General features: G+C 41.8%; 1 protein-coding gene across 1 annotated transcript in view; it reads left to right on the top strand.

The window, feature by feature from the left end:
- LOC126355316 (solute carrier family 22 member 7-like) overlaps positions 1 to 19,395 on the top strand; it is a 167,632-nt gene that overhangs the window by 100,780 nt on the left and 47,457 nt on the right. Inside the window, exon 7 of the mRNA XM_050005609.1 lies at positions 13,587 to 13,801. Coding sequence (XP_049861566.1) covers positions 13,587 to 13,801 — 215 coding nt within the window. The remainder of the gene's footprint in view (positions 1 to 13,586; positions 13,802 to 19,395) is intronic.

The raw sequence follows: 19,395 nt of genomic DNA, 5'->3' as shown, positions 1-19,395 counted from the left end.
CATTAACTGCAGAGCTTTCATGGACGCAGTAGTAGCACACAAGGAAATATGTCTTGGAAGAGTATACTTCAATATACGCCCTTGTCTTAGTATGAAGTGAGAAAGTAAACACGAAAACCTAAAGTTCCTGAGAAGCATATAAGTCATTTCTTCTTCTCATATCATAGCTTTTGATTTAGTGTGAAGTAAAAACAAATGAACAGTTTAGGGTTCTCAGGCATAATATGACCCCATATTCTCTTTCCTTTAATGCCTTACTACCGCTAGGAGATTGTTATTTAAGGACTTGTGGGCATGATAAGCCATATGTTATAGTGTTAATTACGGTATGGGAAAAATGCAACAAAGACGAGTTCCGCTAGGGCAGTGAGGAGATTTGCACATGCCTATATTCAGCAATGACCGCCAGCTGCCACAACACTTCACAGAATCCATACGGCAGGCAACACAACTGTGTGTGCGCTTCAGACTTCATTTAGTAAGACGTCAGGAGGTGGACGGAAACGTCAAATTAACGTCACCTTCCGAGTCATATTCAATCCAGTATGAGGTGTTATTATGGTAGTTGAGCGTTTTAGCAATTTCACTTCTGATAATTTCCATATGGATATTCCGATAGCGAAAAGAACTCTTTTGTGTGAAACAATCGGAAACTGCAAGAACTTGAGACAATACGTGGACTCTTCTCTTCACTGGGTGACCTATTAGTGTTATTTTGGATTCTCTCCGCCCTAGGCGAAATGCAAGTGGAACTTCACATTCATGAGTCACTTTGCGCTATTCTTGACAAACATCAGCAACTTGTAATCACTGCGTGTTGCAACACTGTGATGATAATGGAACAGGTTGTCAGTAGGTGTGGTGTTGTTATCAGACTGCTTACAGTAACGCTAATGGTGGCGTTGACAACCTACTTAAGAGAAGATAGAGTGGTGCCGTCGTCGCTTCTCTTTATTTGGCATCAGCTTGAGGAATCCGATATAGCGAACATACCACTCCATTCGCGAGCTGCTAATGATCAGTATGACTACAGAGATCATCGTGCGGGTGTTACATTAATTCCGCAGTAAACTGCTTAACAAATATTACCCTCAGCTATGCAGCTGGAATTATTCATTACTCAGGTTCTCTACCTTGCACTTGGTTAAGTTATCAGTTCACTGCAATCCTGCTTCTACTTTTCGTAAATACTTGTATACTGATCATTTGTTATTTGACTTAATATACGCTACAATCTGATTCGCATGTATATGACGTGGGTTTGCGCCGTCACAAAGCAATGACTAAGGGTTGGATGCATCTTAAATATCGAAGGACCGACGTCCACACTATCACAGCACGCTGAAATACAGCAACGACGGCAGATGAAAATTTGTGACTGACCGGGCTTCGAGTCTGGACTTTCTACTGACTAGACGGACGTGCTCACCACTGCGTTATATTTTTTCTTAAGTTTGAGAAGACTCTCATCACCAGGTAGGCGGAAGCAAAGAGGGATTTTGCCAAATCAGAAAAGTTCTTACTTTAGAACCAACGTAAAAGAAGAGTACAGGAACACAAAAGTGAAAGAAGAATATTCTGCTTCTAATTAAAGAAATTGCCCACTTCTCTGTAGCCCACATACAGCAATTGACCAAAAAATTTGAAACCATTCCTTATACTTGTTATTCTTCTTCAGCTTACAATGCTCTTCTGCAAGGTAAATCATGTACTCTTCTAAGTTCGAAGTTTTGTTTGTTAACACGTAAAACTAGAACTGTCCCAGAAGCCACGAAAAACTGTTATTCTTTGCGGGCGGGCAACATTTCCAGTTGAGTTGTAAAGCTTCAGTTATCGGTATATGACTTTCTACGCTTCTGTTGATAGTGCTAATTTCTTCCTGTTACACTTCCAAATTCTGGTTCTATTTTCACATAAGAACATGTACGCTACAGTTTCTAGAAGCCGACATTTCTCGCAGTATGGAGGTTTCCAACGTCGTACCATTGGGCACTGACTCTAGTTGGTATTTTTCCAGACGTTCATCCAGTTTTTAGTAGGTTAATTTACCTGAATAGGGTTGTGAAGACGATATCTGGTAGCATAATCATAGACGATTCTAGTATTGGTTTGTGCTGGTGGAAGTCTTATACAGCTGCAATCGACATAGTACTTTCGGACGTAATCTAGGCTGGCATCTATATGTGCTACATGAACAGGAGGGTTCCTAACCCCAGGATCTAACGAGAGGATCAGAAGTTTCTTTATGCCTATGTTAGTGGCATGTATTAGTTTAAAAGCACAAGTTAGAAGCACTGCGTCACATCTAGATTTAACGTATTTAATTCCAAGTCCACCGTTTTGCCTCTGCAAAGTCGCCATGTGGAAGGATCTTTGAAGATGAAACTTCCTGGCAGATTAAAACTGTGTGCTCGAACGAGACTCGAACTCGGGACCCTTGCCTTTCGCGGGCAAGTGCTCTACCAACTGAGCTACCGAAGCACGACTCACGTCCGGTACTCACAGCTTTACTTCTGCCAGCATCCGTGTCCTACCTTCCAAACTATACAGAAGCTCTCATGCGAAACTTGCAGAACTAGCACTCCTGAAAGAAAGGATATTGCGGAGACATGGCATAACCACAGCCTGGGGGATGGTTCCAGAATGAGATTTTCACTCTGCAGCGGAGTGTGCGCTGATATGAAACTTCCTGGCAGATTAAAACAGCCCCAGGCTGTGGCTATGAAATGTCTCCGCAATATCCTTTCTTTCAGAAGTGCTAGTTCTGCAAGGTTCGCAGGAGAGCTTCTGTAAAGTTTTGAAGGTAGGAGACGGATACTGGCAGAAGTAAAGCTATGAGTACCGGGCGTCAGTCGTGCTTCGGTAGCTCAGATGGTAGAGCACTTGCCCGCGAAAGGCAAAGGTCCCGAGTTCGAGTCTCGGTCGGGCACACAGTTTTAATCTGCCAGGAAGTTTCATATCAGCGCACACTCCGCTGCAGAGTGGAAATCTCATTCTGGATCTTTGAACATATTTGGTTTCCACACATACCAACATGCTGCAGTTAGTATTTTAAGTGTGGTGACCTGCGGTATCGGTAAGACTGCTGCGACATGATATACTTTGCTGAGTATGTGTGTATTTATGAAGTGAACTTTCTGCAGTCGGTCTAACGATCTCATGTTATGGTCGTTCAACAAGGCTCAGATGACATTAAGTTTCCGCTCCCAATTGTTCGCAGCCATGCGCTTGGAATTCGCCCTGAACCACAATCCGAGCTCGAGTTTCTCTTCAGTTACATCTAACCAATGCACACCTGTTGCACTATTGTAAGAACGGAGATGCAGTACTTTGGATTAAAATTCTGTATATTTGTGGTAAGATCTTATAGGTCCAAGCTGCTTAGGTCATCGGTACCTAGCTTTACTCACTACGTAACCTAACCTAAACTAAGTTACGCTAAGGACTACACAAACACCCATGCCGGAGGGAGGACTCCAACCTCCGGCTGTGGACACTATCGCGACAGGGCAGCCAACTTCTCAGCACCTATCTACTAACGCTCCTCGTCAGACGCGAATTCCCATCTTTGCCGCACACCACATGCGCTGTACTTACCGCCCTCTCTCCCCCCCCCCCCCCCCCCCCCTCTAGGCCATTATTCCACTCACTCGCGGCCACACTGTATTCTCGTGAGGGTTTGGACGATGTCGTGCGTCTAGCACTGAAAACTTCCGATGACCCGTCGAGCCTTAACAATTATACAGGATGTTTTAGGAGGAATAGTAAATATTGTAGGAGGTGGTAATATAGACAAATTGTATAAAAAATGCTATGTAACATGTGTCCAACTTTTATTGAGATCATATAGTTGAGTTTCGTTTCTTATGTCGGTCCTTACAGGATCCAGTTCTCTACAATATTTTTGCAAATGAGCTTCCAGCGTTATCGGAAGAGGTTCCTTTCGTTAAAAGACTGCTTATGTTCCACCAGCAGGACGGGGCTCCTTTATATTCTAGTCATCAGGGGACATTATCTAAGCCTAATGTTTCTCGGAAGATGGATCAGTAGGTATGGGTACTTTTCTTGGCCACCAACGTCCACGGACCTTATCTCTTCGGATTTTTGTCTGCAGGGATGGTTAAAGGCGAAGTTTACAAAGAAAAATTAAAACGGAGATCCGATTTGATCGTTCGGATTATGATTAGTGCAGCCCTCATAAAAGAACGCAAAGACGACCTCAGAAGAGCTACACGTGGTTTTATCAAGAGAAGACCAATGTGCATTGAAGTTGGTGGGAACATTTTCGAAAATCTACTTTGAACGTCCTCATTTGCCTTTCCTTTGAGTTTGTTAGGGTTACGAACTAACAGCTGTATCTCTGTACTCAATAAAAAGCGGGCGCCTTTATTTGGAATTTTTTATGCAATTCCTCTGTACTACCACCTGCTAAAATATCTACTGTTCCTCCTGAAACAACCTGAATATGGATACATGTATGGTGGCGGTTCTTTTGGACATGTCCGAATGAAAACACACTGCGAATCCAGGTTCGAACATGGTCAGGTACAAATTTTCATCTGACGCCGTTGTTCTATTTTAACTCCGATGACAGCGTGGACATCTCTCCTTCGATATTTATTTGTTTAACAAGGCTGTCTATTTCGATTAGTACTGTCTGTTCTTTCGGCAATGTCCAAAAGAACAGACACACACACACACACACACACACACACACACACACACACACACACACACACACACGCACGCACGCATCTTTAGTGCTATTCGGAAAATATTTGTCAACTCAGTGATATTGCCGGACTGAAGCTGCATCAACCCACTCATTTCACTATATATAGTTGTAATTTTCTGAACAATTACTCTTTAATAAGTGACAGCGACAGTGTCTCTCATCGTTTACTTTGTCGGAAACCTGTTTCTTTCTGCTCTAGCCAATATTACAGCAATGAGTGATTGCTCACATTCTTGATACCTCACTGGACGTGCTACTGCAACTATAGCCAAAGGTTCAAAAACCCCTACAAAAGTACATTTCAAGTCAGGTGGTTTGCTCGTCCCCTACTGTCACTGAAAACGATCACAACGAAATTAAGTGTAGGAATCCTATGAAACCCTTGAGCTCATATTACGGTGTTGTGCAGATGAAAAAGTAGTTTTTCACAATTATCTGATGACATATGGAATATGTCAGATTCCACTAATTACGACTGCATTAATAATTGTTGGTTCACAGGCGCTTATCTGCCGCTTATTGTAACTGTTTTTTGAATGTTAGAGCTGGAAGAGGAGAAACATCAAATTTTCGCCATATGGAATATTCGAATTCACCTTTAAGTCTTCACGTTTCGAGCTAAGGCTGAATATCGGTCAGAAAAAATTACAACATGAAGCCAGGCCATGTCTGTCTTCTGGCGGATGTGCCAATGACAGTGATCTCAATAACAGTAATGTACGGCAAACTTACATTGCCAGCTCAACCACTGCAGAATCTCCAAAATTGTGAATCTCGTCTGGTAAATACGCTCAAGGTTTCGGTCCGATTCAGACAGTAAAACTCAAATAATTGTTGCATCTATTAATTTATGACATTTAGTTTGCATCGATGTATTACAAGTAATTACACTCTAACCCCTAAACCTAGTTACAGAAATGCTAAGACTCATTGACATATGTTGAGGATATTGCGGCCCTTGCCACCCGCAACTTTGAGACGAAGCTATAGTCACTTCTGAGGTCTGTCACAGAATACATCAGCTGGTATCCTTCCTAGCAGTATAACTGAAACATGTCAACAGCGCAGAATATGTTTGGCAACTCTGTGACGGACGATTTACTTCCTTGATGGCAGAGAACTATCCTGCTATGGTCACTTGATATGACCGTGTCATTTCAATTGAATAGTGTGATTTTCTCTTGAAATGTCACATAAGGATGTCAGTTAATGCTTTTGAGTTAACTAAAGTCGTTCCACACGGGAAATACTACCACTCTCGTCTCTTATGTTCCGATTTATCTGTCATAGTGGCTACTAGGCCAATAAGAAAGGCGAACACACGCCACCTGTTCGCTAGCTTCTAGGTAACGTGCTTGCTTGTCAGGTGTACGCTGCCTTCGTTCGCTTTTCGAGACTCGCTGAAAACCAGCTTTTTAAATCTTTTGTAGCAGAGCTACAAGCAGGCAGATACAACCTCAATAAGGGACTCGTAAGACCACGCTAGAGCAAAATTTGTCTTGCTACTTTTAGTACCTCATACTGTCAGAGCTAAAAACCTTTCGGTACTGCAAAATTCATAATGCCACTTTTATTTTCTGCCGACAAATTTTTCGTTGTTGTGGATACGTGATTTTGTCTATGGACTGCCACATTTTCGTAATACTTGCGAATTATACAGGACATGAAGTAAATACAGACCTTTTCGAAGACAAAAGTCGGTAATATCCTACTAAATTGTGTTAAAATAGGCTCAATCGCCTTACAGATACTTAATGCTTTATTAAGATAGGGTGCCCTCGTAATTTTTTCCGTAGAAAGCTGAATTTACTTTTTTATTGGTAGAGTGAATATTTTAATTGCATTTTCCATTAGTTTACTGAAGGCAACAATAATCATCAAAGAGAAATCAATCAGCAGCAGAATTTCCTTCCACGATATCTAATACAATCTGCCAATGCTAGTTTACAATTCCTACGCCTGTAGAGACCTACTGGTTCCAACGATGTCATTAAACTAGTGTTGTTTGAAGAGTATTTTCGCCTTTACGGTTGATCGATCAGAAGCAGGGCAGGTAAAGTTTTACGAGTATATGAAGAGAAGGACAAGTGCTTGTGACAGGATTTCACTGTCAATACAAGTGCCTGAGAGACGACTTTCCTATCAGTCTCCTGGATAGTTTTGTTTCTCAAATCAACAGAGTGCGTTATAATGCAGTAGCACAGGTGGTGTACTTTTGTTGGTCGATGTTCTTGCACTGCGACCGAAAGATTTCTCAGTTTATGGCAACAAATTACAGCTGTGATTAACACACCCCTTGAGGCAGAATTCGCAGCCCAAAACACTATCAGATGTATAATATTATGTTCACACTAACCTTTGCTCGAGTTTACGTCTTTTAGTGGCACTCAGCCTTTCATCTCTTCTTAGGAAGTTAGCGATGAAGCCATCATAACTCGTGACCAGTAACAGAACTGCATAGGAATGCTCAATGAGCAACCTGATGACGTTCAATAAAAGTCACTCCAACGATTTTGGTTGTTTGGCATTAGAGCATGTAGTACTCCTACACCAGACTTCTGAACTTCACCTCTTAAATGAAAATGTCACATGATGGTTAAATGATAATCCATCACATATATCAGTAGTCGAGACTTCCTTAATTTGGAAAATCATTCATGGCAGAACGATCTTTGTTCAAACAAGAATATGTTTTTCTGGCGTATTTTTCCCAAACGCACTCGCTCCTCTCACAGTTCAGATCTTTCTAGCTGCCTCTTCTGCATTCACCCCTCTGTTACGCCAAAAGTAAATATTGTGTTGCAGATCTTACACCTTTTCCCACTTGCGACTTAATTTTACAATGCTTAAACATAGTTCATGATTTTCAGGTATGCAAAATCCAATGCTTAACTGCAACATGATAACTACAACTTCAAATTCGAAAATAACAGTTGATACATACACTGACAGCGTGGCGCCACGTTCACATGGGCGGCGCCGGGTTTCAGGCCGCGCGTGGCGTTTGGCCGGTAGCCGGTAGCCGCTGCAGCGCGAGGAAACGCTCGAGCGTAAGCTGTTCTGATCGCGACGCAGCCGCGAGCTGTCCTGCGCAATTGTTTCTGGAAGTACTTGTTATTGCAGATGGGTAGAATGTGAAGCGAATTATCTTCGATGTTCAACTAGCCTCATAACTTTAGACGACGGCCGAAATGAGGAAAAAAAATACAGTTGGACGCGACGGGCGACCATAAGTTCACAAAGCACGATGATTACCATTTTTTTTATTAATTTCATTTTGTTTGCTTTTGTTCGTTGCGTCTGCTCAGGACGGACGTCGTAAGACATCGGTTTAAGTTCGTTGATGATCGGTTAACTCAGTTTCTTTTTTATTACAGTGGGCACGTAACCCTCTGACCGAACCCGCTTTTTTTTCCCTCATTTTGTTCGATATAGTACGTTGCGGTTGGTCGGGGCGGACGTCACAAGACATCCGTTGAAATTGATCGTTGGTTCCTTGACTCCTTTTTTTTTTTTTTTTTTTAGTTGCAGGAAGCACGCAGCCCTATGACCGAACACCCTGAGCTACCGTACCGGCTCTTCTAGACCAAGGGCTCAAACAAGGCGACAACATATTAGAAGTAGACAGCTCTTCCTCCTAACACGTCCGCATCTTACAGTGTTGCCAGTTTGTGCAGATGGCCGGACTTAAAAGTTGTCAAGGGTGATCAGTTTTATTGGCCACCTTAAGTGAACGACTCGGACTTAGTCTCTGTGCCGGCCGGACGACAATCCGTTTTTATATCTAAGACTGTACATTGACATAAACAGGGCGCTACGTCAACAATTAGGAATCACCTTTTATTTCTCTCAGACCACTGTCGTTGTCAAACTTTTCCGTCAGAATACTGCCGGACTTTCAGTGTAATTAAATTTTAATGTCCAATATTATAATTTCTACTTTGAGGCCTGTTCGAAAATGGTTCAAATGGCTCTGAGCTCTATGGGACTTAACATCTAAGGTCATCAGTCCCCTAGAACTTGGAACTACTTAAATTTAACTAACCTAAGGACACCACACAACACCCACCCATCACGAGTCAGAGAAAATCCGTGACCCCGCCAGGAATCGAACCCAGGAACCCGGCGTGTGAAGCGAGAACGCTACTGCACGACCACGAGGTGCCGGCAATTTGAGGCCTGTCTCAAGTGCAATAGATCGTCCCTCAGGACACGGTAAAGATGATACTCATAGAGATGCAAACACATGTCGTCATTAGATATAATCTACCTGAAATGTTTTCCTCATCAGGCGCAGTAATGTAAAAACAAGAATGACATATGTGAGTGAAATACCCAGCCAGGAAATAACAATCGTCTGCATCTATATGGGGGCAAGCACCTTAGGATGTGTGGTCTAGGCCGTTATTTACTAACTTTCCTCTTTCAGTTCAAAATGGTTCAAATGGCTCTGAGCACTATGGGACTTAACATCTGAGGTCATCAGTCGCCTAGAACGTAAACCTAACTAACCTAACGACATCACACACATCCATGCCCGGGGTAGGATTCGAACCTGCGACCGTAGCAGTCGCGCGGTTCTGGACTGAGGCGCCTAGAAACGCTCGTCCACTCCGGCCGGCTTCCTGTTTCAGTGTCGGGCACACTGATTGCTGACAGTAATTTTTTCCTTTTTTTAGTGATCAGTCCCCCGTCTGGTTTGATGCGGCCAGCCAAGAATTCGTCACCTGTGCCAATCTCTTCATCTCAGAATAACACCTGCAACCTACGTTCTCAATTATTTGCTGGATATAATCCAATCTCAGTCTCTCTCTGCAGTTTTCACCCTTCGAAGACATTCCCTCATGATGTAAACGGTATTCTATCATTCCTGTCGCTTCTCCTTGTCAGTGTTACCCACATATTCCTTTTCTCTACGATTCTGTGCAGAATACCTCCATTCCTTACCGTATCAGTAACTCTAATTTTCAACATTCTCCTGTAAAACTATATCTCAAATATTTCTGTATTTTTTTTTCTGTTTGGTTTCCAAACAGTCCGCGTTTCACTTACATACAGTACTTTACTCCAAACGTACATTCTTTGAAATTTCATCTTCAAATTAAGATCTGTGTTTGATACCAGTAAACCCCCTTGGCCAGGAATGCCCTTTTTACCATTGATACTCGGCTTTTGATGTCCTCTTTGCTCCATCCGTCATTAGTTACTTTTCTTCCTAGGTAACAGAATTCCTTAGCTTCATCTACTTCGCGACCATCAGTCCTGATCTTAAGATCCTCGCTGTTCTCATTCTACTACTTCTCATTACTTTCGTCTTCTATTTACTCTCACTCCAAATCTTGTACTCATTTCCTTCGACACAGCATTAATTATTCTTTGTTTTCTCTCGGGGTAGCAACGTTATCGCCAAATCGTAATGTTGATATCCTTTAACCTTGAATTTTAACCCAGCTCGTAAACGTTTCTTTAATTTCTATCATTGGTCCTTCGGTATACAGATTGGAGAGTAGGAGTTGAAGATAACTTCCCTGTCTTACACTCTCATTAATCTCAGCACTTCCTTGTTGGTCGCCCATTCTTATTATCCCTCTTGGCTCTTCTCTCCCTTTAGTTTACTCCGATATTTCTCGGAATTTCGAATGTCTTGCACAATTAATCACTGTCGAACGATTTTCCAGGTCGACAAATCGTATGAATATATCTGGGTTTTCCTTTAGTTTTGCTTCCATTATCAACCTCAGCGTCAGAATTGCTTCTCTCTAAATTTACCTTTCCTAAACTCAAAATGATCGCCATCTACCACATCATCTACTTTCCTTTCCGTTTTCCTTTATATTATTCTTGTCACCTACTGCATACATGATCTGTTTAGCCTTTTCTGCGATGACTCTCTCACTTGTAACTTCTTGTACACTTCGGAACTGTGTGAATGATATTATGGCGAAAGTCAGATGGTATGTTGCCAGAGTCGTACATTCTGCTCAACGTGAACAGCCATTTAGTTGTCATTCCCCCCCCCCCCCTTCCCCCATGATTAAAAAATTCTGTTGGAATATTATCTATCCCTTCTGCCTTATTTGATCTTAACTCCTACAAAATTCTTTCAAATTCAGTCTCCTCTATATGGATTCCTGTTTCGTCTTCTGTCACATCAGTCAAATCTTCGCCTTCATAGAGGCCTTATATGTTATCTCACCATGTAAACTCTCTGTCCTCTGCATTTAACACTGGAATTTTCTTTGCACTATCTATGTTAACAACCCTGCTTTTAATTTCACCGACGATTGCTTCGACTTTCTTATATGCTCAGTCAGTCCTTTACGACAACCGTCTCCTTTTAGATTTCTTCCATTTCGTCCTAGCTTCTCTCCACTTCCTATTTATTTCGTTTCTCTCTGACTTGTATTTCTGTATTCATGAATATCCCTAAACATTTTTGTACCTCCTTCTTTCATCGAACAACGGAAGTATCTTTTCTGTATTCGTAGTTATCTTCTTTGCACATAAGTTTTCCTTTGCAGCTACTGTGATTGCCCTTTCTAGAGACGTCTACTCCAGTTCTACTGCCTACTGAGCTATTCCTTATTGCTGTATTTATACTCTTCGAGTTCAAGCTTATCTCGTCATTCCTTAACACTTCTATACCTCCTCCTCCTCCTCCTGTGATTCTTGAACATAGTTTTCGCTGCTACTACCTTTCACAACTCAATTAGTCTTTCACCTCTCTCATTCCTTGCCCCAAGCCCATATTCGCCTGTAAACATTTCTTCCTCTCCTTCCGCTACAACTACATTCCCGCCTGTCATGTCATGTCCATTAGTTTGGGCGCTAATGACCATTGTATCTGTGCGCTCTAAAACCACAAAAAAAAAACACTTCTGCAGCGGATTTCCTACTAGCTGTCACGTCAATCTGCTGGCCTACGTTAGGGAAAAAGAGGTCCAACACATTCTTAGGAGGTATTGCGTGACTCTTTCCACCTCTGTGCGAAATAATAATGATTCTTTTGAGATGAGAATTAAGTCTTTCTTGCTAACCCTGGTATTAAGAAAATTCATTTTCTTAACTATAACTTAACTATACTGGAGCCCAGTACGTAGCCATATCTGTAACTGTTCCTTTAGGAGTGGTCGGTTTCCTGACCGGTAGTGAAGCCACTTTATAAAAAGGGAGACAGGGATAATGTTGACAATTATAGACCTATTTCTATGCCATTGGTGTTTGCTACAGTTATCGAGGAAGTTGTATGTACAAAGGTTACTGGAGCATTTAAAATCACATAATTTGCTGTCAAATGTTCAGTTTCCTTTTAGAAACGGTTTCACAACTGAAAATGCAATATTCTCTTTTGTCTGTGAGGTTTTGGAAGGATTAAATGATAGGTTACGAACGGTAGGTGTTTTCTTTGATTTAACGAAGGCTTTTGACTGTGTTGACCACATAATATTACTGCAAAAGTTGGACCATTATGGAGTAAGGGGAGTAGCTTACAACTGGTTCGCCTCTTACTTTAAGAACAGAAAGCAGGAGGTAATTCTCCGCAATACTGAGAGTGGTAGTGATGTTCAGTCCCAATGGGGCTCTGTTAAGTGGGGCGTTCCCCAAGGGTTGGTGCTGGGCCACTGCTGTTTCTTATTTATATAAATGATATGCCTAATAGTATTACAGGTGATTCAAAAATATTTCTGTTTGCTGATGGCACCAGCTTGATAGTGAAGGATCTTGTGTGTAATATTAAAACAGTATCAAATAACGTAGTTCGTGAAATAAGTTCGTGGATTGTGGAAAATAATTTGATGCTAAATCACAGTGAGACTCAGATTTTATAGTCTCTAACTCACAATTCTACAAGAACCGATACTTTGATCAGACAGAATTGGCATATAATAAGCGAGACGGAGCAGTTCAAGTTCCAAGGCGTTCGGATAGATAGTAAGCTGTTGTGGAAAGCCCATGTTAAGGATCTTGTTCAGAAAGTAAATGCTGCTTTATTACCATTAGAACAGTATCAGAAATAAGTGACAGTTCAACACGAAAAGTAGTCTACTTCGCATATTTTCATACGCTTATATCGTATGGTATTATTTTTTGGGGTAATTCTTGTGATTCAGAAAGGGTATTTTTGGCTAAAAAATGGGTTGTTCGAGCTATATGTGGTGTAAGTTCGAGAACCTCTTGTCGACCACTTTTCAATAGTCTGACATTGCCCTCACATTATGTATTTTCTTTAATGTCATTTGTTGTTAGCAATATTAGCCTATTACCAAGAGTTAGCAGCTTTCACTCAGTTAATACTAGGCAGGAAGTCATATCTGCATGTGGAATGCACTTCCTCGACTTTTGTGCAGAAAGGAGTGCAGTATTCTGCTGCATCCATTTTCAATAACCTACCACAAGAACTCAAAAACCTTAGCAGTAGCCCAAACTCTTTTACGTCTTTACTGAGGAGTCTCCTCATGGCTCACTCCTTCTATTCTTTCGAGGAGCTCTTGGAAGAGCTAAAAAATTAAGCGAATTCCAGTGTTACATTGTTGTTATACTTTATTTAAATTTACGACTTGTCACCTGAATATGTTTTTTTATATTTAATTTTATCTGTCTCTAATATCGTGTTATAATTTCATGTACTGATTCGTTCCATGACCATGGAGACTTTTCCTTCATTTGGTCGCACGGAACAATAAATAAAAAAATAAAAAATAAATAAAAGTCAAGTACATACATATTACACAGAAAAAATGTATCACACTTCACACTAACGTTTCATATGATAGCTAGAGATGAAAGTTATGACGCGGGGAGCATGCAAATGACTTACTATTTACTTCATACTATTTACTGCTTCGAGCAGGTGTGCGCACGTACTGACGCAGTACTCGCTGGTATTGCTGGCTGGAGGTGTGGGCGTGAATCCCTTCCTGACGGTGGTGGCGCAGGGCGCGGTGCAGCTGCCCTCTGTCTGCGTCGTCCACGTGTGCGCCGCTCGATTCGGCCGCCGCTGGACCGCTGTGGGCTGTGCCCTGCTGGCAGGGGTCACCTGCGCAGCCACCTTCTGCATGCTGAGGGGTAAGCTGCGTATACTGTAAACTTTCCTCTGGATGCTCTGTTCTGTAGTGTAGTATTTCTCCCACGGTTTATGACATTCTGCGTTCCCTTCCTGTAGCTTGGCTGTTCTTTCATAATCGTTGAAGCCACTCTGTAACATCTCATACTATATCGGAACCATAGCATAAACTCATTCAATACGATATGTTTAGAACTGCGATTCTGTTACTCTGGATGTGGTGTCGTAAAGCGCATGTTCTTTAACCTGTAACAGACACAAACTCAAGGAAAGAGTTCACTTCAGTGCAGCCTCTGATGCGTTGTATCCCACTTTGCTTTGTGGATGTATCAGTAATTGAATTCATGAAATGATTAAAGAAAGTGATATGGGTGAAATAGATTGACGGTACCCCAATGAGCCCAGTGGGAAGAGCTGAAATATCGTTTGGTAGTAGATATATGTCTTTCACTAATTGTCAACATGTACGTTTACATTCTGACTGAAATCAAATTCAATCGTATTTATCATCAGATTTCACAGACTGAAAAAACATGGCAGTAGAAAGAAAGTGAAAGAATGAATACCTGCTTGAAATGCGCTGCTAAACCCGCAGGACAGGACAGGTAGAATTGTTGAAAGGGGCCAAAATGAGCGGCTGTCAGTTGCACTCGGACTCATATAACATTATTTTTTTGGCCAAAAAGTACAGAAAAATCCTTGAACTTAGTTATCAGCTGAATAGGCCACACTATCTGACGCCTTAAGGGCACAACCACTTTATTTGTTTAAAAAAATGGCTATAAAACACGAACTCTAAATTCAGACGCCAAAGAGAGCATTTAGAGGGCAGAAGGCCTCAGTTCTAAATTTGGGCTAAAGGCCCAAAATCTAACACTTGAAAAGCAACAACCTTAGTTCAAATACGGCTGAAGGTCCATGATTTAAGACTCAAGGTAAAATTAAATAAAAGAAACACAAGGCAGAAGGCATCTTCAATTAAGCTGAAGGCCTCAATCAGTCTGATGCTCGAAAGACAAAGATCCTTAATATAAAAACGTCTGAAGACCCCATAACTTAAAACTCACGGTAAAATAAATTTCAGCAACAAAGCCTTATCTTAAATTAAGTTTAAGGCTCCAAACAATCTAATACTTCACAAGAAAGGAACCTTAATTTTAAACAGTTGAAGGCCCATGACTTTAAACACATCTAAAATAATTTTTAGTGGGCAGGAGGCCCAAGGCATTATCTTTAAAAAATATATTAATCAGTCTGAAGGCCCAAAGAGCCTAACAACTGACAAGCAAGAAACGTTTAATTTTAAAACGGCTGAAGGCCCATGACTTAAAACAGCACTAAAAACAATTCAACTTTAATTCAATTCCGTCTGCTATGACCCATACAAATACACACAACAGAAAATAAGCAAAGGCAGTTCAACTAACGCCGCACAGGTGTTTCGGGGGTCGGCCATCACATAAAATTCTAACCTTCACTTAAGTGAGACAGCAACTCGGCTTAGTCATTCTCGATGCAACGACAACCCAACGAACAGACAGTCAGTGGACCCACCGACAAGTTAACTTGCGCTCCACTCTACCAGCACACAACCCTGAGTTCAATGCAAAACGTAACAACCATGGACACCCACAACCAGGCATACATTAAGCTGTCAAACTACACACCGTGCTGGACAGCGGCAACACGGTGAGGAGAGGACAGTGCCTGAATTTACGTCTGCGGTCGGGACAGGTAACCGGAATATTAACGGCCACAGGGCATAAACTTCCGTTGGTGCACTTCAATTGTAAATAACCAAATACAGTTAGACTCCACTGGACGGTGGCTAAACGTTCGCTAACTCGAACACACTCGTTGTTGCTTGCGGGAATGTCCCAACAGCCAACAACGAGAACCAGACGGCACAAACTGAACAGTCTTGCCTTTTTGATAAATTCAATCCTAACTCTGCTTTCGTGTCCAGTGTCGGTAAGCCACAGACCTCGTAGCAATGATAACAGCCCCACTTACTCTGACACTGCGTAGATACCGCCAGGGGGCCTGGCCAAACTACGCCACGCTGAAATTTCCTCGCTGCTCCACACCAACCGACCGACTGCTCGCACACAGCACAGCTGGAAACTATAGGCACCAGATCACGGATAATACACAGTATGAATATCGGTGCACACCGCTGCTGTTTCTCATGGAAACGGAGAACAACAGCATAATCGCAATAACTGCAGCTAACCAAACACAGAATAGGAAATAAGGTTTAAACCAACGCATAACATGAGCCCAATATGGCTCATTTCTGGTACTCAAACACTTACAGTTCGATCTGAACATGAGTTTGACAACTCAAGCAATTACAAGTCTGGCATTTCTTAAGTAATATTTTATTCACTACACAAATATCCCAATTAGGTCGTCAGTTACCAATGTATTGGAATTTCAGTTATTTTGTAGACACTCAGCAGGTGGCACATCTTGTGTAATAACAACGGCAATATACAGTGAGGTATAGTCTTGCAGGTGTTGTGGAGAAAATCTTAGTTGTGGAAAGTGGCTGAGGATTGTGTGGGTGTAGTTACTCAACAAATTTTAAACACAGTTATTAATGACATAATGCTATAAATAAGTGAGCATAGGAAAATTATTATACAAGAACGGTGACCAGCACCTAGTTCAAGAAATACACGTTACGCCAGTCTTGTCTGATGCCGGTCCATCACGTCGATAAATTTTCTGAAAGGAATCTTTGTCCATCATTCAAATTGTTCAGCCTATAACAGATAAGATTTCATCTGAGAAAAAAATACACATTACCTTAATATATATTACAAAATAATCCTAGTAAAATTCTTGCTCCTCAGACAGATTTACAATAACACAGAACACTGACTGCAATAAGCAACTCTACCGCTGAGAACGAGCTGCAATTAATGCTAGGCAAAGCAGAATAGCTGAATAGACACCATTCCACTAATTAACAACAAACAGTAGACGATAGAGAATTAGAACACATGGAGACAGCCCACTCTTATATTGGCAAAAGGACCACATAAATTGGACCAGTAATTCGAACTAGGCCTGCTGTTATGTATCGGAAAAAAAGTCAGTTGAACAAATTCGAAAAAAATGAGGTACGCTCTGTGATACAGTTCATCTAGAATCATTTACTGAAACGTATTTTCCATTGCAGTAATAGGCATTGCAGTGGCCCCATCTTAATGATTACACAACATTAACACACAAACGCTGAACCAGAACCAGACACAGTCGTCTGCACATCGCTGTTCTTTTTTTCCAACCACAGCCAGTACCAACAATGATAAAGAGCTCATGGCACATCTCAGCTTGTGTCTCGTCAGCACCACTTTCCCTCGTGTCAGAACAGGAGTATGCCTCGTATTTTAATAAGTCCCATCTGACTCTGGCCCATACTTTTTTACTTTTTTGTTTTATTTGCCACTTTCTTTCAGTCTATTATCACCATAAAAAAATAGACCGAACCTTGTACATTATTTGGCATGAATATATAACACGTATGATTTGGGTACTTTCAAATGTGTAAGTTGTACCCTTGTGATATTTAAAGAGTAAAAAAATTCGACTTAGAATACCTAAATGTCCTAACAAAGAAAACAATAGCTCTACGTGCTACCATTTAGCCATCTGGTGGACAGATACCTGTTCACCCGGAATCCAGAAAGTATCGGCTACTGGTCCATTACCCTTTTCTGGATTTCACTACACCATACAGCAATACACTAAACAAGATTACAATACACTACTGTACTTGGTATCAGAACCAAGCTGCATATCTCTCTGTATGGTTAGCCCCAGGTGCACTAACATCTGATTCACAGGGGCTGTACTGCTGAGCCATACAAGGCGCAGAGATTGCGAGATGGCTTCAGGGTCTCACGGAGTCCTTCCTGGTCTTTTCAAAAGCTCGTCTTCTCACTGCTTCCTGAATATTAAGTGGATGTCAGGCTGTGGCGCGTCTCATCATAATGTATGGTCTATTTTTCGTTTTCTCCCAGCCATGTAGGCTTGTATTTCATTATTATTTTATATTTATGCGAGTTCAGGTTGTGCCACAGTTCGTTATTCCTTATTATATAACGAAGAGCTAAAGACACTTGTACACATTCCTAATACTGTGTAGGGCCCCTACGGCACGCCGAAGTGCTGAAGCACGATGTGGCATGGACTTGAAAGTGTCTCAAGTAGTGCTGGGGGTATTGACACAAAGATGCTTCAAATATGCCAATAAATCAGTCCGAGCGGGTGCTACAAGGCATCCCAAATATGTTGAATAATATTCACCTCTGGGGAGTTTGGAGGCCAAAGGAGGTTTTTGAACTCAGAAGAGTGTTCCTAGAACCACTCTGTAACAGCTATGGACGTGTGGGGTGACGCATTGTCCTGCTGGAATTGCCCAAGTCCGTCGGAATGCACAATGGACAAGAATGGATGCAGTTGATTCGACAGGATACTTACGTACGTGTTACCTGTCACAGTCGCATCTAGACGTATCAGGGTACCCACATCCCTCCAACTGCACATGTCTGACACCGTTATAGAGCCTCCACCAGCTTGAACAATCCCATGCTGACATCCAAGGTCCATGGATTCATGAGGTTATCTCCATATCTGTACACGTCCTTCCACTCGATATAGTTTGAAACGAGGCTGGTTCAACTAGGCAACTTGTTTCTAGTCATCAAGAGTCCAATGTCGGTTTTGATGGGCCCAGGTGAAGCGTAAAGCTTTGTGTCGTGCAGTCATAGAGGTTACAAGACTGGGCCTCCAGCTCCGAAAGCCCATATCGATGATATTCCGTATAATGGTTAGCACGCTGACACTTTCTGATGCCCCAGCATTGAAATTTGCAGCAATTTGCGGAAGGGTTGCTCTTCTGCCACGTTGAACGATTCTCTTCAGTCGTCGTGGTTCCTGTCCTTGCAGGATCGGTTTCCGCCCGCTACGGTGTCGGAGATTAGATGTTTTATCGGATTCCTGATATTCATGGTACACTCGTGAGATGGTCGTAAGAGAAAATGCCAACTTCATTGTTACCGTGGAGATACTTTGTCCCATCGCTCATGCGCCGCCTATAACAGTACGTTGAAACTTACCTAAATATTGATAACCAGCAATTGTATCAGCAGTAACCGATCTAACAACTACGCCAGACACTTTTTGTCTTGTGTAGGTGTTGCCGACCGCGGTGCCATGTTCTGCCTGTTAACAAATCTCTGTATTTGAATACGCAAGCCTATACTACTTTCTTTGGCGCTTCTGTGTTTTACAGAATGCTGTAATAGTTCCTAATCTGGTTTGTAACAACTTTTGTATTGGCACATTTCCAGACGATGTGTTGCAGGATGCCGATTGATCGACATTCACAAGTGTCTGTGGTGCGATGTCGTATTTTTAAGTACCTGGGATACGGACCACGACCTGACAGGTAGCGTACAGCGCCCTTGGTTAGAACGTAGTATGTCATTCTTGTTTCTTTTAAGTGACTTGAAGCGTTCTTGTGTCTACTTAAACTGCAGAGTGCAACTGAACGTAGTGTACCGATACTTATTTTTATCACTTT

The sequence above is a fragment of the Schistocerca gregaria genome, chromosome 3 (assembly GCF_023897955.1).
Source record: "Schistocerca gregaria isolate iqSchGreg1 chromosome 3, iqSchGreg1.2, whole genome shotgun sequence".
Lineage (NCBI taxonomy): Eukaryota > Metazoa > Arthropoda > Insecta > Orthoptera > Acrididae > Schistocerca > Schistocerca gregaria.
The sequence above is the reverse complement of the archived record's forward strand: the minus strand, read 5'-3'. Positions and strand labels throughout refer to the sequence as shown.